Source organism: Eublepharis macularius, chromosome 19 (genome assembly GCF_028583425.1).
Source record: "Eublepharis macularius isolate TG4126 chromosome 19, MPM_Emac_v1.0, whole genome shotgun sequence".
Lineage (NCBI taxonomy): Eukaryota > Metazoa > Chordata > Lepidosauria > Squamata > Eublepharidae > Eublepharis > Eublepharis macularius.
Genome location: NC_072808.1, coordinates 25,350,358 through 25,371,539, shown reverse-complemented (window position 1 = coordinate 25,371,539; position 21,182 = coordinate 25,350,358). Strand labels below are relative to the sequence as shown.

The following is a 21,182-nucleotide window of genomic DNA, read 5'->3' as shown; positions in this document are numbered from 1 at the left end:
TGTCATCTGCAAATTCAATGAGTTTAGCCTTCACACCCTCATCCAGATCATTTATAAAAATATTGAAAAGCACCGGCCCCAGAACTGAGCCCTTTGGCTCATGAGATGGTTCAAAACTTGTGTTATTTTTTACTAGTGTGAGCAGGCAATAAGGTCTCCTTCTTCCATGTATGTTGTAAAGGTGCGGGAGGGGGTCCTGCTTTTTCCCTGAGACGTCTGGAGCCCAGAGCCAAATAAAAGTGCTTTGGCCTATACCAACAGCCCATCCCCTGTTTTTATTTATTGATTGATTAAAATAATTCTCTTGCCTTTCACCCCAAAAAGGAACGCAACCTGGCTCGTGGCAAAACAGCTTTGGGCAAATTTGACTACTTTCCAGTAAACCATAACACAGCACATATGGAAACCAAATTCCTTGGCAGCGCATCAAAAGTTCCCATGAAGAACTGACCTGCCTCAAACTCTCTTGGTTTGGAGAGTGCCCTAAAAACTGCCACGATTGATCGTTGTCCTCCTTCAGGGAGGCTATTCCGAAGGGACCGGCTGATCACTGGGAAGACCCATGATTAGGCTGGGGTAGATCGGATTGCCTTAGATGATAGAAGAGACCATTGGGAAGGAGCAAGACGGGCCTCGGGGGGGTACCAGAAGTCGTGGTCTGTGGAGCATACGGGCCCCTGGGGCTGAACTCCTCTGTGGCACGGGATCCTGACGGCTTGGAGAAAAATGTCATTTCCCATTAACAGAGGCTAAATGTGAGGAAATGGGCAGCGGAAGGTTTACACAGCAGGGAGGCAAATAATGGCCGTTTTCATCCTGCTTACCGGCTATGGAACATCGCGCCGAACTCCCAGAACGACAGCGTCTTCCTGGTGCGATTTCACACAAGAATAATTCTCGTGCAAAATCACGTCAGAAAGACGCTGTCATCCCGGGAGCTCGGCGCAATGTTCCGTGGCCAGTAAGCAGTGTGAAAACAGCCTTACTAGTGGTCATTCTGTCCCCACTTAGCTGATGTTTTCTTCTATCATTGCACCAGCTTAATCACGGTTGTGTCCTGTAACAATCCGGACATGCTCAGGGACTCCAGAAACACCTTACAGCTAGGAATCCCAGGTCCCCCAGTGGGAGTGAAGGATCTCCACTCCCCCCTTCGCCCCCCACCACTCACCTGACCTACAGGGGGGAAGGTGGAGGAACAGCCCTCCTGGGCGCACTCCCGGGGCGGAGTAATGATGTCACTTCTGGGAGTGACGTCATCACACCGCCCTGGGAGCACTCTCACACTTCGCAGCGGGCCGATTTGGGCCCCAAACAGGTTGAATCGGGCGCTCCTGGGCCTGCGTGATGACTTCTCAGAAGTGATGTCATCGGAAAAGCCTGGGAGCACATGCGTGCAAAGCGCACACACGAAGAGCAAAAAGAAGGCGAGTGCGGGGTCTCCATCCTCCTGCTGGGGGGGGGGGCCTGGCCACCCAGACGGGTAAGGAGTCGGAGCACCTTTCTTATGAGGAGAGGCTGAAGGGTTGAACTTTCGAGTTTATAAAAGAGACGGCTGAGGCAGATGTGGTAGAGGTTTATAAAATTATGCACAGGGGGGACAGAGGGGACAAAGAGAACTTTTTCTCCCTCTCCCAAAGCGCTAAAACTCGAGGGCATCCAATGAAGTTGATGGGCAGTGGATTCAGGGTGGATGAGTTATTAAAATGTGGGGTTTGCTGCCAGGGGATGTGGGGATGGCCACAGCCACAGCCAACTTTAAAACTGAATTCGACAGGTCCATGAAGGAGAGGGTCTATCAGTGATTGCCCGCCGTGGAGGCCAAGGGGCACCTCCGTGTTCGGAGGCAGCAACCGGAATTCCAGTGCCAGGAGGCAACGGCAGGAGAAGGCCTCCGCCTCTCTGTCCTGTTGTTGGTCCTCCAGAGCTCCTGTTTGGCCATGGTGTGAGACCAGATGCGGGACCAGAGGGAGCCGCTGCATTGACTTGCCCTGGTGCCGGCAAGCGTGTGTAGAAGGAAGGCGGGGCCAGGTGGGGCTTTTCCCCAGCAAGCCTTCTGATTGGCCACTGGAGATCTGTTTGGTTGTGCGGATTTTTAATTAAAAAAACAGCTACCACTGTAGAACAAGGATCTTCATTGTATTATTGCGTGTATGCATGAAAATATTTTTATACAGTATGTTCATTTTGAAAGGCATCCCATTAAACAGGGCTTCTGCCTTAAATATTGAAGTATTACAGCCAGAGCCAGGCATAATAACCTCGTTCTCTGACAAGTCGTTGTTGGCGCCACTTCCGGTGGCAGCCATTTTGTGGTTGCATCCACCACGCTGTGCCAGAATTCCAAATGTGCCTGCAAGCTTGAAAAGGTTGGGGGCCCTTGTGTTAACGGCTCGTCTCTCTCTTCCTGGCACAGGGCCTTGGCAGGACTGTCAAGCAGCTCAGCAAGATGGGCAGGCCAGTGGCATCACCATGCTGGAGCCAGCTGGTTCCCGTGGTATCATCCAGGCCTGGTGCGACCAGGAGTACGATGGGGGAGGATGGACCGTCATCCAGCGGCGGCAGGATGGGTCGGTTAACTTCTTTACCACCTGGCAGCACTACAAGGTGTGAGGCTGTCACATGCCATGAGGTGAAAGGTGTCCAGACTTGAGGGTAGGAAAAATGAGGGGTCACTAGGGAGGCACTGCCTCAGCGAATGCCGAGAGATTTTGAGAGTGGTACCTGAGGAGTTTGACGGAGATGTGACATCGCTTTGGGGCAGTGCTCTAGGAATTCCGCCAACGTTTGTGATAAATACCATAGATGGTTGTTGTGGGTTTTCCGGGCTGTATTGCCGTGATCTTGGCATTGTAGTTCCTGACGTTTCGCCAGCAGCTGTGGCTGGCATCTTCAGAGGTGTAGCACCAAAAGACAGACTGTGACACTGAGAGATCTCTGTCTTTTGGTGCTACACCTCTGAAGATGCCAGCCACAGCTGCTGGCGAAACGTCAGGAACTACGATGCCAAGACCACGGCAATACAGCCCGGAAAACCCACAACAACCATCGTTCTCCGGCCGTGAAAGCCTTCGACAATACATAAATACCATAGAGTTGTGAGGAAATTTCTAGAGCGTCACTGTCGAAGCTGTTTTCACCTGCTGCTCAGTTTCTCAAGGGTGGAGGACGGGTGCTGAGAGTGGGGGTTTACCCATGGCCAGTGGGCAAATGGCAAAACTAGGAGCTGCCTGCACCTGGAGCCAGAGCTGCAGAAGCATGGGTGAGCTCCAATTGCAGTGACGGAGGTAGGTGACTGAAGTTTTGTGAGTAGCTGACCTACAGCCCAAGGGGCACCAGCAGTGACTGTTTATGGCACACTTGGGCAGTAGCAGCAACCTCTCTAGGGGTGCACAGTGCAAGAAGTTACAGCTCCCTCAGAGGCATGGCTTTGACCCAGAACCTGGCCGACAGTCCTGCCCGTTGGTCTAGAATGGCACACTTGCCTGCTTAATGGTATAGAGGCAAAACCACACCGTGGAGTCAGCAAGAGGTCAGGGTCTGTCTCTCTGTGTGTGCCGGGCATGTGTGTATATTAAAAGCAGGGGATATTAAAAGCAGCCCAGGAGCAAGCTGAGCCAAATCTCAATGTTACATGTTATTTTATGCAGAGGTCGTGACTGAGCAGTTGTCCAAATTCCTTTTCAGACCCTGGTGGATGAGCCAACAGAAGTTCCCAACATTTAAAAGATACAAATGGGGCGGTGGGGAGGGGGGAGGGAGACAGTTAACTCTTTCCTTCCTGTGCTCTTTTGTCAATCAAAGCCAGCTTAGCCCTTAAAGGGAAAAAAGGCAGTCACGTACCCCCATGTCTCTCTTTTCTCTTTAAGGGGTGGGGAACGTGGGTGGATTCTAATCATTTCAGGGGAGAAGAGGGGCAGTTTTATTTTGCCATCCTGAGCAGAGTTGCACCCTTCTAAGGGATCTAGAAGGATCGCGCTTTTTCAGGCCTCACTGAATCACCCGGCAACACAGGAACCAATTAAGGTAAAGCCATCGATTGGCATTACAGCTGTGAGAAATCGAGGGCAATCTAGGAAGCTAAGCCCATTGTCCCTTCAAGGTGAATCTCTGGGGAACCTAGGAGCTGTTCCCCAGGTGTTCCCAATCAGCTCTGGCAAAGACACTCCTGTGCTGGGCACAGATCCTTACAACCTGGACCCAAGTTCAGGGGAGGAGGTCACAGACTGGTCATACAGAAGCCCCTTGGAGGTCTGAGCTAATGGGCCACGCCTGGCATGCTTTTATTGACCGAGGGAGAATGAGGAACCAGCTTCCCCCCCGCTCTTCTCCGGGACTAGCACTAGAACCGACACCGGCCAGCTAATTTCTTGCTCACTGCCTCTCTCTAGCACGGCTTTGGGAATCTGGAAGGAGAGCATTGGCTGGGTCTGGATCCCATCCATTGGCTGACCCAGCAGGGCTCCTACGTGCTGCGGGTGTTTCTGGAAGACTGGAGCGGGCGACAGGCACAGGCCGGCTATGACGCCTTTGTCCTGGCACCTGAGAACGATTTCTACCGGCTGCGTCTGGGGCGCTACCAGGGCAGCGCTGGCGACTCACTTTCCTGGCACAATGGGCGACAGTTCAGCACACTTGACCGTGACCACGATGCTTACTCTGGTAAGGGGACACAGAAGAGCCAGAAGGGAGTCAGGCAGGAGGAGAGCGGGCATTTACTGATTACATTTTTTCCCCACCTTTCCCTCTTTCTCCTGTATCCTCACCGAAACCCTGGGAGGTACCATATCATGACTTCATCAAGGTCACCCTGCAAGCTTTGTAGCTGGGTGGGGATTTGAACCCATGACTTACGATTCATAGTCTAACTCTCCAGCCCCTATACTATTCTGGCACATGGACTGTCCTGCTTGATTTCTTCCTGTTCTAGAAAGAGCTGCTAAACTGCAGACATGGTACCAAAAAGTCATTTCTGGCATGGGGGGCAAATTATAGAGGTCACAGTATACTGGGAACATGAGGACCATCAATATATGCATAACACAAGGAGGCGATATTGCAGAAGGGAGTGGGAATCTAGAAAAGAGGATAAAAAGCCTTTTTCACAAGTGATGCTTTGTATAGATACATGTGCATGCACAGGAACAAACACGTTTATTTTATTTATTTATTTTATTCTATTTATTCCCCGCCCTCCCCACAGATGGGCTCAGGGCGGGGTATAAATCCAAGGGGGACCCACAAGGAATTCCATTCCTACACCAGACACCTCCCCCCCTCTCTGGTTCCACTTCCTTCCTTCCTCCCCACTCTTTCTTCTGGTGGTGGCGGCAGCTGCTGTAAGATACAGTATTCTTGGAGGTTAACTTACTACAGCAACCCAGAGTGCCACCAAACTCTGCCTGGTTTTATGGGGAGAATGGCTGCACATGTACAGATAGGGCTTGTTAATGTTTTGCGGGTTTTTTTAAACATCCTAAATTGTTGTTAGTGGTTGTGGTCTACAAATTGTATTTTCCTGCAAACCTGGGGATTTCTCCTATTTTTGGTGGTGGAAAGTGCCCTGAAGTCACAGCTGACTACGGTGACCCGTTAGGCTTTTCATGGCAAGAGACTAACAGCGGTGGTTTGCCATTGCCTGACTCTGCAGCCCTGGTCTTTGTTGGAGGTCTCCCAATCATTTACTAACCAAGCATCTGAGATCTGATGAGATCAAGCTCACCTGGGCTATCCAGGTCAGGACTCTAAATGAAATCCTGCCTTCAAGTCAGAGCTGGCATATGGTGCCCTCCCCTCCCCGGTGGGGTTTTCATGGCAAGAGACTAACAGAGGTGGTTCGCCAGTGCCTGCCTCTGCAACCCTGGTCTACTCATCCAGGGTTGCAGAGGTCTCCCATCCCATCCAGAGGTCTCCCATTCAGTTACTAACCAAGGCTGACCCTGCTTAGCTTCTGAGATCTGACGAGATCAGGCTCACCTGGGCTATCCAGGTCAGAGATCCCCTTTTTTTGCAGATCCCTAAATTGGCTGGCCCCATTGTGCAGATTTACCTATCCATGTGGGGGCCTAGCAGTTGAAAGAGAGTGAGTGGCAGAGAATGCGTGGGAATAATAACAACATACTTTGTAAACTGCTCTGAGTGGGCATTAAGTTGTCCTGAAGGACGGTATATAAATCGGTTGTTGTTATTAATGTGTTTGTGTAGACAGACAGACAGAATATTCAAATACAAGATCTACATTGGCTAGAATGCACATTCAATTTAAAAACTGCCGTCTGCTTTCTGTCTTTCATTACCCCCTGCCAAGTGAACTGTTGCAGGTTAAAAGTTGTCATTTGAGCACCATTCATAAAAACAGCCTTAGAAAGCAAATTGTATGACAGTCTGGAAGAACTGGGTAAATTTTTAACTTAGGGGCCAAACGGATGAGAAAGATGGTTGTTGTGGATTTTCCGGGACGAGACAGAAATCACGCCTCTCTGCTCTTCTGTATTGTGCAAATTGCAAGCGCAGCCCTGATTAAATCAGAATCAGGGCCACGTGGCATGGAGGGAACTGGTACCCAACAGAGACACTGCTGGCAGTTGAACCTGCAGAACGCCATCATAAAACAAATTACATCCTTCTAATCCCATTGACTTCAGTGGATTGTGGGAGGACGGAACTCTGCTTAGAATGGCATTGTTCCCCCCTCAAAAGTGAATACAATTCGAAAACTGTGTAGAAACCATTGAGGGGGCAGCCTTTGAGACTTCCCAGGTGGTCGAGGTGGGTCTAATGGCGTTCCATTCTCTGATCTCCTCTTCTCTTCCCACAGGGAACTGTGCCCACTACCAGAAAGGGGGTTGGTGGTACAACATGTGTGCCCACTCCAACCTGAATGGTGTCTGGTACAAGGGTGGCCATTATCGAAGCCGCTATCAGGACGGGGTCTACTGGGCGGAGTTCCGTGGTGGTGCCTACTCGCTCCGCAAGGTGGCAATGATGATCCGACCCTCGCCGGGCACCTAGTTTCCCCCCTTGGGGGCTAAGAAATCACATGCCAAGGGAGAGTACAGACATGCTGAAAAACGGGAGTTACTCTGTCCTGGAGGCACATTTACCACGCTGTTGTCAGATGGACCAGTCTGCAGCTAAAACCAGTTGGCCGCTGTGCTGATGGGCTGGGGACTTGTGACAGGCATGAACCCAGCCACCCCCTTGGAGGGAGCTTTTTTTTTTTTTAAACTTGCGGGCAGCACTGAAGAGTGTTTGATGCAGGGGCAAGCAGTCGTGTCTTGGGCCTAATTAGATGAGACATGACATGAGTGACTCACAGTCATTCGTACATCAGGGGACTCACTTTACAAACCACTATGGCTCTTGGTGTAGCTCAGAGCACTGCGGGGTGGGGGAAAGGCTTCTGCCTTCCCTCCCGTGCTGTTTTGCCTAGTGGAAATGGCTGTGGGGAAGCCTGATTTGCCCCTTCTTTCAGGCTCCATGTGACCTAGGATCGTCTCATACATTGCCAAGGCAAGGCCGGGGAAGGAGGTGGCGCACTCATCCTGTGAGATGAAAAGCCATAGTAGCTCCTATTTTAAGTTATGTCTGGACTCTCTCCAACACATTCCCGAATATGTTTTACAAAAACAGGGACAGTGACCCCCTATGGCAGAACACGACTCTGCTACAATGTAGGACTCTGTTTCCAAGGATTTAAGGACAGCAAAAGCAGTCTCAGAACTGCTGTGGCAAACCTAGTGAGGAGGGACGTCCACTGCCTGATCAGGGCAATGCTGCAACTCAAAGAAACCTGGGAGCAGCTACAGAATAAATGGTGGCATGTGCTGAAATAGTTGGACGTTGCTATACTGAACACTCTACAGTTATACAATTCCTGGCGATTTATTTCCGAGTAGATTGGAAGGGTTCCCTTTCCCAGCTTTTCCTAGACAGATAACTCAGTGGAGCAAAACAAGGCTTCCTTTGAATGGAATTTGGCATGAAACCAATCCATCAGCTGAAAGGTGTACAGTACAATCTGCAGAGGTCAGCAGCTGTTTGTTCTGTATTGCATCAGCCACATGTTTAGGCTTTCCTTTTGAAGGGATGTTCATGGAAAGAGGTTTACCTCCTCTCCTGATCTCTGTTATAGCTAAGAGTATTCATATTCTGCAACTCGGTCCCCACTCCCAATAAAAAGTTCTGCTTCAGAGAAAATCCAACCCAATCCTCTACCCCAAATAAATTCTACAACTCAGCAATGAAGAGACACGTACTTACTTCTGCATAACCCTAATTAATTTGCTCGTTGGTGGTGTTTCTTTGACCATTATGAAAGTCTGTGGCAAGTAAACATTCTACCCTCAAAATAAAGTATGCAAATGTATAATTTATCCAGATTTGCGGAGTCTGTATCTTCCATTCTGAATTCCAGCAGGGTCTCTCCAGATACGCCTTGAGCAGGGCACCAAAAGCCAACCTTCCGAGTATATTTGCAGAGCTTGGTTCAAACCCAGGTAGAGGCCAAACCATGTACACCAGGCAGCTTCTATGAGAGTCCTGGCAGGATGAGGGGCCAGCAGTCCCAACTGGTCTGGCTTCTGGGTTTCTGCCCAAGTCAGACAATTCAGGATAGTACGAAGCAGAAAGGGCAGGGAGGGGATTTAATGCCTTCTCCTGCCTCCTGCCCAGGGAGCCGCTCATTGGCGCAAATGCTCACTGGTTCACAAGGCTGTTTGAGTGCAGGGCCACAGCAGGGCCACAATCTCTGTATTCTCACGTAGATCTTTTCAACAACAGAAACAGGCTTTTTACAAAAAAGAGCTGCCGCCTGTGGATAATTCCACGGCTAGCAGAACAATCAAGGCCTGGCAAATTTCTAGATGATGGAAGAGATCCCACCCCGGTCCTACCATTCAAGTGAGTGGTAATTAAGTTTATTACTTTACTAGAAACAAAGCCCATTGTGGGGAAAATACAACAGGCTCTAGAAAGGGTGGGTTGGGCATTGCCCCCTCCTCAGCGTCCCGATTGGGCCAGGGGAAGGCAGGGCGGCCGGGTCAGGCATTGCCCCCTCCCCTGCACCCCGATCTCAGCAGGGGGAGGGAAGGGGGTCTGGGCTAGGCATTGCCCCTCTCCCACCCCCATCTGGGTGGGGGGAGTGCCGGGCTGAGCATTCTTGCCTTCACTGCTGGCTCAGCTTGATCGGGGCTGGGAAGGGCCGGACCTTCCTGCCACCTGTGGCTGCTCCAATATAGGTGAGTTGTCGCCAATATGGCTCATCTTTTATACAGTAAGATTAAAACATTTATAGTCCACCTTTCCCTTGGGCTCAGGTTTGAAGCCTTCTTCCAATCTGAGGAGCCTTTCTCCTATGTAAGCAGCTCTTCTGTTGGAGGAACAGCCACTTAAGTTGGCAGAAGGCTCCATAGGCTGAACGAAGGCTACTCAGAAGATGCCTGGCTCCTTCCCAGTCTTGCTAAGTGGTTCCCCACAGGATGGAAATACATTCTAATGAATCTTATACCAGTCGCTGGTCTCTTGAACCCACTGAAATCATATAATGCATTGCAGAGCAGTTCAGTGAGCAAAAAAAGTCATTTTAATTGTCACAATGCACCTGGGAAAGGAAAATGAGAACGGCCAATAGCTTATCTAATACATTTACACTTGATTTAAAAAACATGAGAGATAGAAAAAGAATAATGTGAAATTGAAAGCTTTGATCGTGGAGATCAGGACGCAATGCAACACACACACGTTCACCAATGTAAAGCAGTTTCACCAGTAAGGCAGGCACTGATAGAGCTTCCAAAGAGCAATGCTGCCATTGAACAAATGCTATGTAAGTTCTTTGGAAAGATTCACATAAAGCTGATCAAGAGAAAGGGAACTGGGCTCTCAGAACCGGAGCACTGGAATCTGTAAGCGGCGTCCTTCAGCTTCCTCCTTCAAATGTTTGGTCCCAAGAGACTAGTGGTGTGCAACGGAGAGTCTAAATAGTGCTTTGGTTACTGTTCTGGGGGCTTAGAAAGCCTTTTTCTCCTGCCAGCCTAGATTCAGGAGGGAGGGAGGGGCTGTTCCCATTCTCTCTGCAGTCTCCCAGGGGAAAGGCATCACCGGGGCAAAGAGGCTTTCCGTCTCAGCCCCAAAGAGCAGAAGCCGCTCGGCCCCTCTGACCTCGCTACTTCCCTGAGCCCTGAGTGATCTGGCTGCTTTCCACAGAGATGAAGTTACATTCCTCTTTCCCAAGTGTAACCCGAATGTGTATGTTATTATGTACAAGCCCAGAAGAAATTCATCGTTTAGCAAGTCACGCGTTACCTCCTCTCAACGGCATACAAAGAGCTGATGGAAGATCTTGCTGAACAGGACAGCAAGGTCATCGTCAAAAAGCACTTTGTTTCTTTTAATGTCGCAGCAGGTGGATTCAGTTAAGACAAACATCAAGTTCTGCAAACTGCTAGAGGCGATGGCGAATGCACAGGCGGCCGCATGAAGGGGCACATACTATGTACATCGTTTCCCCTCAAAGAATCCGGGGAATTGTGGTTGAGCAAGGGTGCTGAGGATTCTCTGGGAGATTCCTAGCTTCCTTGAGGGGTCTCGCTGTTCTCAGAAAAGACCATTACACTTGGGGGATAAGCACAAAAGACGAGCACCCCAGAGCAGAAATCAATGCTAACAGGAGAAGAGAGTACAGTGCAAAGCCAGTCGAAGGCCCGGGAAGGGCCAGTGGGAGGAGGATGCATGCACAGCACCAGAAACTGCAAAGAGGATCCTCCCCCCGCCCCCCCGCCCCCGCCCCAACTGCCAACAGCCATCTAGGACTCGCTGGGCGCCTCCACCACTGGGAGGGCTTAACTGCTGCTCTCGGCGTCTCCATCCAGCTCTTGCAGGTCCTCCAAAATGAGCTCGTCGATGTCGTACAGAGCCAGACTGCCCTGGCTCAGGCAGGTGGCCACGGTGGAGCCCGTGCTGACGTGCTTTTGGCACGGGTGGATCACTTTGGGCAAGCCGTTCCTCACCCGGCTTCGAGGGTGCACACAGTGGGTTCCGGGGACGTGGGGCTCTGGGAAGAAAGGGGAGGACAGACAGCAAAATGAGCGAGCACGTTCACCGCCAACCACGCTTCGGGGATGGACGGCGGGGAGGGGGGCTGCTTTGCCAGAACTGGGCGGGCACACATTCCAGTCACCCACTTTAGCTGAAGCTTCTGCACCCCCACCTCCCTCCTCTTGGCCGGTGAGAATCTCCCCTGCCTTTCTTGATGGGAAAAATCTCAGAACTGTAAGCAGCCTTATAGCCTTTAAGGAAACGTGCTTGGTAAAAATCCACAATATGAGAGTAGAAGGCAGGCTTCGGTCCCAGAGGTAGCACATCTCCAGTCCTCTGGTACGCCTGGCAGGCTTTCCATGCGTCAACACCCAACTGCTTGACATGGCACCCCGAAAGATTGCATGCGCCCTTCCCTCGACCTTATCCATGTTCATGGGGTTGGATTCAGCAGTTCCGTTCCGCCAGTGGCAACGTCTTTCTCCTTCACTGGAGGGAGCCACTGGCCGTCTAACACGGGATGGGCCCCTGGTGCCACACTCGCGGTCACAGTATTTCAGTCTCACCTTTGCGGTTATAACAATCCTCTGCGAAGCAGGAATGCGGCTGCCTGCTCCGTTGCCCAGGAGTCCTGCGAGGTGGAATGATATGACTTGGGTACACAGGGGTACGGCAAATGTAACAGGGAGATGGGATCCCCATTTGGGCCAAGCCCCTGCAAAAAAGAGATACATGTCAATATATTATTTGGGGTCTTTATCCTTCTGCGTTCTGATGTTCTTTATTTCAGATGACATTCCACAGCATGTTCGCTCTTTCTCGCAGACCATTACATTACAGGCAAAAATGATGCGCAGCAGAACAGAGTCAATCAATATTGTGCCATGCAGGCCACATTTCCCAGAGTTCCAGCTACCAAGTTTATGTTTCCTTTAGATGAGAGAGTTGTTTATTTAAGTGGAAGTCTGTTGGAAGCAAGCAAATTCCTACACACAAGTAGCAGGTTCCCTGAGCACAATCTCTGCATCTTTCCCCCCACATCCTAGACTGCAACACAATTTTATTTATTACTCATTTCATTTATACCCAGCCTTTCTCCCAATGAGCCCCCAAAGCAGCCTGTACTTTATCACAGCCTGTACAACAACCTGTGAGGCAGGTTATGCCAAAAGTGTGGGACTGGCCCAAGGTCACCAAACAAGCTTCCGTGGCAGAGTGGGGATTCGAACCTGCGTCTCTTAGACCTTAGTCCAACATTCTAGTCACTACACCACACTGGCTAATTCCAGCTAGAGACGCAGAGCCCACTCTTTACAAACTGCTTCTTGCTGTCTCTTCTCCACTCCTCTGCCTGGAGACTGATCTCCTTCCCAAAATTTCACTGCACACCACCCCCACTGAACGGCAGCTGCTTTAGGGGTCTCAGTGAAACAGCGTGCAATCCACAAGGCCTCCTCTGCCCCAGGATTTTGTGCAATGGTAAAAAAACGAACATGACCAGGGCTTTTTTTCAGCTGGAACGTGGTGGGACGGAGTTCCGGCACCTCTTGAAAATGGTCACATGGCCGGTGGCCCCGCCCCCTGATCTCCAGACAGAGGGGAGTTGCGATTGCCCTCCGCGCCACTCGGCTGCTCGGCAAGCAATCTCAACTCCCCTCTGTCTGGAGATCAGGGGGCGGGGCCACCAGCCATGTGACCATTTTCTCCAAGGGCAACCCACTGAGTTCCACCACCTCTTTTCCCAGAAAAAAAGCCCTGAACGTGACAGATATGGTCCTGGTAGCTGTCTCTCTCTCCAGCTTTTGAATGTAATACCTAGTAGAGTTTACAAGGAGACACACTTGAACTCATGGAGAAAGAGAAACCAACTGAAGTTAGATCTACAATTGGAATTTAGGAACAATGTCAAAAAGGCAAAAGCATGGCTCTGCGGTCTGCAGCAGGAATCTCTTTGCCTCCACTGTGTTTTCCTTGTACAGTTGTAAGCACAGCTAGCATTACAAAGACATCATAATTACCCCTTTAAGGGCTTAAGCGTCCCTCCACTTGAATCACTGTCCCTTTCATAATGGGAGGGGGGTCCTACCCACCCAGTAAATGAATTATTAAAAGTGCCGGGAACTCCAGATATGGAGAAACTGGCTCACGAAACAGCAGCGACAGCCCTGGAAAACAAAACAAGAGAAACCCTCTTCCCTGATACTGCGCCTCTTCCCCCCTCCACACCAAAAATTTCCCCCCAAAATCTGTTTCTACATATTAAAGGGACAGGAAGACATTTTTCTCCTGGCCAGTTGGCAACCCTACATGTTTATAAATGCTAACGTTGAAAAAACAAACGTAAACTTGGTCAGCGTTGGCTGACATGAAGTCCTTGGGATTTATGGGGAGGGAGCACGACTCTCCTTTTCAGCACATCCGCTTGCAACGTAAGTTTAGAAGCGGATCCCGACTCAAAAAGTCGGAGGGCCCCTGCTGCGGACGTATCAAATGCAGGCTTTGCACGATTCAGCCCCAGGCGGCGAATGCAGACCCACAATCCAGGACACACTTCTCACTTGAAGGTTCGTCCACAGGAAGAGCAGTGGAACTCGCCGGTGCCCCACATCTTGTCGGCTGGCACTGGGTCATAGCGGGTCCCACACAGGCGGCAACGGGAAACCTGTGAAAGATGTTACCAGTGATGGAACAGGCAACCTCATCCATCAGATAGATTCAGTAGCAGACACGATCACAATTCCCTGGACTCCTCCCATGGCCATGACCCCCAGGTCTGCTATTGCAGTGGCTGTCGCAAAGAGCTTACGATCTAAATATAAATAGGATTTGGAGCGATAGCGGCGGACAGTCACACGCAGGGATTGCAAGGGCTTACAGATGGAGAAGAGACCCGTCTGCCTTGGGGCAGCGACCTCAAAGGCCCCAGGGCCCAGCAATCTCGCTGAAACCAAGCAGGTCTGGATGTGGTCAGTGCCTAGATGGGAGGTGGTGGTGGAATATGACATCAAGTTGCAGCCAACTTATGGTGACCCCATCAAGGACTTTTTAAGGCAGGAGACAAACAAAGGTGGTTTGTCATCGCGTAGCAACCCTGGACTTCCGGGGCAGCCTCCCAAGTACAAATCGAGGCTGACCCTGCTTAGATTCTGAGTTCTGACAAGATTGGGATCGCTGGGGCTATCCGGGTCAAGGCTGGTATGGGAGACCACTGGGAAATCTTACGCGGGATGCCCTGATGGAAGCAAAGAGGGATATCCATTCAATTGCTACATAATTAAAGGGCCAAACCCTTTATTTGAGCCAGACACTAACCAATGCACATGTGTACACGCACACACACACACACCTGTTTCCGTTTTGGGACACGACGCCACCACATGCTGTCACAGGGCTGGCAAGAAAACTGGCAGTCAGATGGGGGGATGAGGTTGTTCTGGGCATTGTTGAACATGCGCACGTTCCTCTCAGTCAGAGGCAGGACCTTCAGCTGCCGGGCAACCTCCTGAGGTAGAACAAACATGAAGGGGGTGAGTGTGGAATTTTGCCCCAAAACACGAAAGGGCTTGGAGCTAACGTGCCCACCACCTGCCCCTTAAAGTTGTGCAAGTGGCAGCCAGAACAGGAAAACTTCTCCCATCGCTGAGGAATGGGCCTGGGGGGTTGTTGGGTGGGCTGGGAATCATGAAGAAGGAAACTTCTGCGCTTATTTCGATGACGGCTCTCCACAGAACTGCCTCGCTGAGAAATGGGCACCACCACCACCCAACGGTGCGTATTTTGACCAGGACTCCGTTCCGGTCACATATAACACCAGCTTTGCGCCAGCTGCACTGACTCCCAGTGGAATTCTGAATCAGGTTCAAGATTTTGGTTTTGACCTTTAAAGCCCTTAGTGGACTGGGACCAGCGTATCTGCGGGACCACCTCTCACCATATGTTTCCCCGGAGGATGCTCCGTTCGGCAGATAAACCTAGGGAGGTTTGCCTTGCCTCAACCAGCAATAGGGCCTCCTCAGTCCTGGCCCCAACCTGGTGGAACTCTCTGTCTGTGGAAACCCGGGCCCTGCTGGACTTATGATCTTTCCGCTGGGCCTCCAAGACAGAGATGTTCCGCCGGGCAGATGGGGGCTGAGGCAGGTGGGCTGAATAACCAGCCTTCTGCCAAGGGAGGGTAAGTGCTGCCCCCCTCAGGCTGTTTTCACCTGGCACCTGGCCACCCTGCCCCATGGATCTGTTTTAATGTTTGGGGGATGTTCGATATGGGTGCGACTGTCTTATATAAATTTTACTGAACTGACTGAAATGTTTTAATTTACACTACCTTGTTTTTATCGTATTTATTACCATTTGTGATCTGCTCTGAGCCCACTTGCGGGAGAGTAGAATATAAATTGAATAAAATAAAAATAAAACAAATGGGAGGGCTACAATTACCAGAGTGTGGGAGAAACCTGGTCCAGAAGCCCCAATGCTGTTGAAAACTGACCAAAAAGCCCCCTCTTCATCTTTATTCTGCCAGGAAGATACTTTGCGTCTTTGGCTGCAGGCTAAATGCATTCGATCTCTCTGCTACTTTTCTTCTACCTTCCTTTCCTTCACTTATCTTGGTCAAAGAAGTAAAGTATTTTAAAGCGCTTCAATTTAGGGGGCTGCCCTAGAATCCGTGGGAGTAGCACTCCTGCGCGAACTCTTCCTGTGCACCCGGAAGTGCTTTGGATTTGGGGCAGCTCCTTCCCTCACTCCACATGGAACAAAGATCCGGCCGGCAGAGGCCTAGCAGAACCTGCACGAGCCTCCAAGTATCCACCTGATGTCCAGGAGCAGGCATCTGGAAACTTGTTTTTTCACATTGAGGGGTCCTTGGGGAGGGGCCACGGCTCAGTGGCAGAGCAGAACATACCAGAGCCAAGCTACAAGTGACGCCTGACACAGGTTGGACACTTGTCCGCTTCCCTCAAGTTTTGATGGGAAATGTAGGCAGCTAGGCAGAATGTTGGACAAGTGACAGTTGAAAAGTCCACTGGACAGCAGTTGGAGAGCCAAGCTGCAAGACCAGGATGACTACATTTCCCATCAAAACTTGAGGGAAGCTGACAAGTGTCCAACCCGTGTCAGGCGTCACTTGTAGCTTGGCTCCCAGGTCCAACCTTCAGCATCTCCAGTTAAAAGATCTGGCAGTAGGTGATGTAAAAGACCTCCGCCTGAGACCCTGTTTGAGCTGCTGCCAGGCTAAGTAGACAGTCCTGACCTTGCTGGACCAAAGGGCTGATTCAGAATAAGGCAGCCTCACATGCGTTCCAAGGGGCTGTGCGCTTCTCGCCCCAAGGCTGTGCAAACCACATTTCAAAACTGGCTCTTCTTCACATCATGAGGCACCGATGCCAGAGCCGTCAATTATCCCTAAAGGCAACTATGTCACATCATCCAGGGGACACAGCAGGCGTTCTGACCTGGCCTTGTCCTAGTCTGCATGAGAGTAAGACCAGGAGATGGCAGCCTTCCAGGTGAACAGACTGCAGGGCTCTGGTCAACATGGGGTTTTCCCTCCCTGGTCTCTATTTTCCCTGCTAAAAGCCCATGTGCAGAAGGGTGATTTGGGTTACCTGCAGGGGTCATTTCGTAGAAAAAGAGCTGGAGGAACTCATTAGCATATGCCACGCCCCTTGCCATCACCAGAAATGTGTCATTGGCATAACTGATTTTCATATGCCACACCCCCTTGACGTCACTTATCCTGGCTGTTTTGGACACAATCCTGGCTATTCAGGGCTGAAATTGGGCCGAAAATGGCAAAAAGGGGCTGAAAATGGCTGAAAAGGGGCCCCAAATGGTCAGGATCGGACCGCTGTTGAGCGGGAGTGTGATCCACCACCTGTCAGAGGCCCTATCCAGGACATTTTGACCCCAATCCAGGACGAAACGGGCCCAAAATGGCCGAGAGTCAGGTGGGCGGGGTCACCTGACATGTGACCTCTTTGGGGAACTGCCGGAACTGTGTTCCTGTGCGTTCCCCCTCGAAATGAGCCCTGGTTACCTGACCTGTGAAAACCCTCGGCTGCACACCCACATTTCCATCCTCACCTCGATTTTCTTCTCATTTTGAGGGTCATTCTTTGGTTTCTGTAGATGGAAGAAATACAGTTAATATCTGTGGCTAAAGGAGCGTTGTCCCTGCTCAGGACATTTGCTCGGTCATCCCTTAGAACCTAGGCCAGATTTTTAAAAAATACTGAACAATATTCTGCACGCACCGTCTGCCCCAGCACCAGGGCTGGCTCCGTGTGTTCTGCAGCTCCATCAAGCAAATACAGAATTACAAACAAGGTGAAGAATGCAGCACTTTGAAGATGTCTGCCTTTAATTTTTAAGTAAATTGCTCTTTGTGCCATTGGCTTCCTCAACAACGAGGAAGCCTCCGTGAATAGACACTAACACAACTGGGGTGAAACCTGTCTGTTTGCCAGGGTAAAGAACCTAACTAATACATAATCACCCCAACACAAGGTAAGTATATGGTATATGAGGTAAGTCAATGACGAAATAGTGACTGACTTATCTCATATAAAAAAGCAAAAGGAATGAATTAGTTACTGGACTATTTTGTGGTTGACTTACTTCATATACCATATACTTACCTGGCGTTGGGGTGATTATAAGTTCTTTACCCTGGCAAAGACTTGAATAACCAGTACTTATATGCACTGTTGTAAATTGCACAAAAAGCACTTGCACTTTTGATATAAATTTTGTTACAAACTTTACATTTATTTTGTAGCCAATTTTTTCAGCCTCGTAGGAGGTTTCTCCCCGGTTGTGCAAGGGCAGGTTCAGTCAGAAAGGCATCCCAGAACTGAACTGGAATCCAATTCCTGGAGCCCCTGTTCACCTAAGCCTCCTGCCTCCTGGAGAATAAGTGGCTTTCCCGGCTCCTCACTTCCTGCCCTGCTCCATCCGTCCACTTTCTGCCAGGTGACTTTGTTTAGTGCCCTCGAAGGCAGTAAACCTGTATTTTCAGGCTGTAGGCGGGAGCTCCCATGACTGAACACTCCTCCCTCCAAAAAGGTTCCCTCAACACAGAAGCAAAAGTTCTTCTGCCTAGCCTTCTTCCTGGCATGCTAGTTTTCTACATGCAAGAAAATGATTTTTGTTTGAAGGTGCATTCATCGTGGAAGCTCCCAGCTGCAGCCTGAAGTGGTACAGCCAGACTCTGCTTTACCATCCCAGAACTAAACCTTTGTATAACAGAACTCCCCGTTCCCACACGCTGCAGTCCCAGTACACTGTGTGCGCCTTGGAGGCACAGAACTCCAGAACCCATCTCTGTAATGTCTGAGGGCCAAGCTACAAGTGACGAATGACACAGGTTGGACACTTGTCAGCTTCTCTCAAGTTTTGATGGGAAATGTAGTCCTCCTGGTCTTGCAGCTCGGCTCTCCAACTGCTGTCCAGTGGACTTTTCAACGGTCACTTGTCCAACATTCCACCAAGCTGCCTACATTTCCCATCAAAACTGGAGGGAAGCTGACAAGGGTCCAACCTGTGTCAGGCGTCACTTGTAGTTTGGCCCTGAGTTGCTTACGTTGTGTCGCCCTTCCCCTCCCTGGCCCAGGAAGCATTTCCCCCGATTCCTTATTCCTGCCCCACCTATTACCTTCCAAGCCTCCTTCTCCTCAAGGGCTTGTTTTCTGGAAGCGTCTCTCCAGTCTACAAGTTGCCTGTCAGCAAGAAGCTTTTGCCAGGCTGCTTCTGTAGGAAACAACTGGCCCTTTGAAACTCCACATCCTATTCTCTTTAGCAGAGAGGCCGTGATCCTGAGGTCAGCTGCAGAGAGCTCTGACTCTTGAAAGCTCACACCTTGGAAATCTAGTTGGTCTTTAAGGTGCCACTCAATATATCCATCCTGCCAGAAGGGCGTCTCCTGTGGCATCTCAGGGCCAGGGACACGGTAACAGCAACAATACATTCAGAGGTTTATTTTTCTCTGAACACCTTATGGTCATGGCAGGCACCCCAGAATTTCAGAGAGGTGTTTGGTGGGAAGATATGTGACTCAACACCTGAACACACAGGACCACCCAAGATTTCCCAGTGCCCGGGGAAGAAAACCTACATGGGACATATCCCTCTTCTGCCAGGTAACATGCAGCACAAATCCACCCGGCTCTTTTCATGTGCCACCCCCCCTTTCCCACCTCTACACCGATTCTTCCTGACTCCCACACAGGATTGCTAACTGACCTGCAGCAAATACCGGGTGATGTGATTTTACCTCCATGCCACGAGAAGTTTCCACTGCCCAATTCTACACAATACGCCATTATCAAAGGGACGGGACTATTTCCCCTCCACGCCAGTTGCCAGCCCTACTCAGTATCCAGCTCCTTCAATCACCTGTTTCATCTCCTCTTCTTCTTTCTTCAGTTTATTTATCACTTTCTAGAAAGAAGAGGGAAAGGATTGGAAGGAGCAGTGAAGACCGCTGAGGCCATATTGGATCCATAAAATAGGAAACACAGAACAGATAAGGAGACATTTTACTGGGCTGCTCGAAAAAATGTGCACACTTCCATGCTACACAAGATTCCTCTGGAAGACTGGACAGACAGCTGACTTTTCAGTAATAAACAATTCACCACACAGAAGATAATAACAGTATATAATGAACTACTTTTATTTTCTTGCAAAACTTGACGCCAGCAAAATCTTCCAGAAACCAGAGTGGAGGCATCTCTCACTCATGCGGACCCGAACACACCAGTGAGAGCAAGAACCCCGTCTCTGCTAGTATGTTCTGCTCTGCATACAGCTAGTGTCCTTTCAGGCAGTGTTTATTCAAGATGATGCCAGGACTCACTAAAACAGAGTATTTCAACAATTGTTTCACTTGTGTGGGGCAGGAAACGATTCCTTGGAAAAATCATACAAACCTAGAGCTGGAAGGGACCACAGGGGTCATCTAGTCCAACCCCTTGCACAATGCAGGAAATTTACAGCTATCTCCCCTCCCCCTCACTGACCCGCTGCTCTATGCCCAGAGGGTCTGTGGCTCCGTGGAAGAGCCCCAGCTTTGCATGCAGAAGGTCCCAGGTTCAATCCCCAGCATCTTCAATCAAAAAGCACCAGGCAGCAGGTGAAGAGAAAGACATCTGCCTGGGACACTGGAGTGCTGCTGCCAGTCAGAGCAGGCAATACTGGACAGTGATCTGATTGAGTATAAGGCAGCTTCAGATGCGCCAGGGGTTGTTCTGGGGGAAACTCAGTGGTGCCACTTCATAAACGCTAGGTTATAATGCCCCCCTCCTGCAGGGGCTGTACAGAAGGCGGAGGAGGAAGGGCATCGCTTGGGATAAATAAAGTAACTGGGAAGGTTACTTTACTTATCCTAGTTGCCTCCTCCCTTCCTCTAAGAACCCAGACAGCTTTTAAGCCCCAGCTACCATTCTGATGCTCAGACTAAGGCGCTTGCCGGAGACCACCCGAGACCACAGTGCAGCAATCTGAACCCAGGTCTCCCCATCAAAGCCCGACAAACTCTCCAGGGAACTGATCTGTAATAGATCCAGAGGAGTTGGCCGTGTTCATCTGTAGTTGAAAATAGCGAAGAGTCCAGTAGCACCTTTAAGACTAACCCTCTTTATTGTAGCATAAGCTTTCGAGAGCCACAGCTCTCTTCGTCAGATGCAACCGTTAGGTTGCATCTGATGAAGAGAGCTGTGTTTCTCGAAAGCTTATGCTACAATAAAGTTGCATCTGATGAAGAGAGCTGTGGTTCTCGAAAGCTTATGCCACAAAAAATTAGGTTAGTCTTAAAGGTGCTCCTGGACTCGTTACTATTTTGATCTGTAACAGTAACGACAGGTTTAGGAGCCTCCAAGCTCAGCAGCATCACACTGCAGGGGGGATATTCTCTGGTTTTCATATCCCCCATTCCGACAATTTTTCACAGTCCCCCAACTTCTCTTTCACTCTTCAACTATTAATGAAAGACTACAGGAACTACTAGAGGAAGGAAGAACTGACGGGTGTTAATAATATGGCAAGGCCTTTAGATAGCCTTGTTTGTGATCCAGGTAATTTTTTGTGCAAGCACCTTTAGTGACCGGCTCTTCCTAACAAGCCATCCTCAGTAACTGGTAGCACCCCCG

At 50.1% G+C, this 21,182-nt stretch overlaps 2 protein-coding genes across 5 annotated transcripts in view; one reads left to right on the top strand and one right to left on the bottom strand.

Moving 5' to 3' along the window:
* ANGPTL6 (angiopoietin like 6) overlaps window positions 1-8,379 on the top strand; it is a 34,979-nt gene extending 26,600 nt beyond the window's left edge. Inside the window, exons 4-6 of the mRNA XM_055003132.1 lie at window positions 2,417-2,607; window positions 4,392-4,662; window positions 6,818-8,379. Coding sequence (XP_054859107.1) covers window positions 2,417-2,607; window positions 4,392-4,662; window positions 6,818-7,011 — 656 coding nt within the window. The 3' untranslated portion in view covers window positions 7,012-8,379. The remainder of the gene's footprint in view (window positions 1-2,416; window positions 2,608-4,391; window positions 4,663-6,817) is intronic.
* A 1,181-nt stretch (window positions 8,380-9,560) lies between these two features.
* SHFL (shiftless antiviral inhibitor of ribosomal frameshifting) overlaps window positions 9,561-21,182 on the bottom strand; it is a 28,443-nt gene continuing 16,821 nt past the window's right edge. For all 4 annotated transcript variants that reach the window (XM_055003378.1, XM_055003379.1, XM_055003380.1 and 1 more), the window contains 6 exons: window positions 19,429-19,473; window positions 17,119-17,157; window positions 14,384-14,539; window positions 13,596-13,699; window positions 11,604-11,752; window positions 9,561-11,053 (listed from right to left, as the gene is read on the bottom strand). In XM_055003378.1, the coding sequence (XP_054859353.1) occupies window positions 10,842-11,053; window positions 11,604-11,752; window positions 13,596-13,699; window positions 14,384-14,539; window positions 17,119-17,157; window positions 19,429-19,473 (705 nt within the window). In that variant the 3' untranslated portion in view covers window positions 9,561-10,841. The remainder of the gene's footprint in view (window positions 11,054-11,603; window positions 11,753-13,595; window positions 13,700-14,383; window positions 14,540-17,118; window positions 17,158-19,428; window positions 19,474-21,182) is intronic.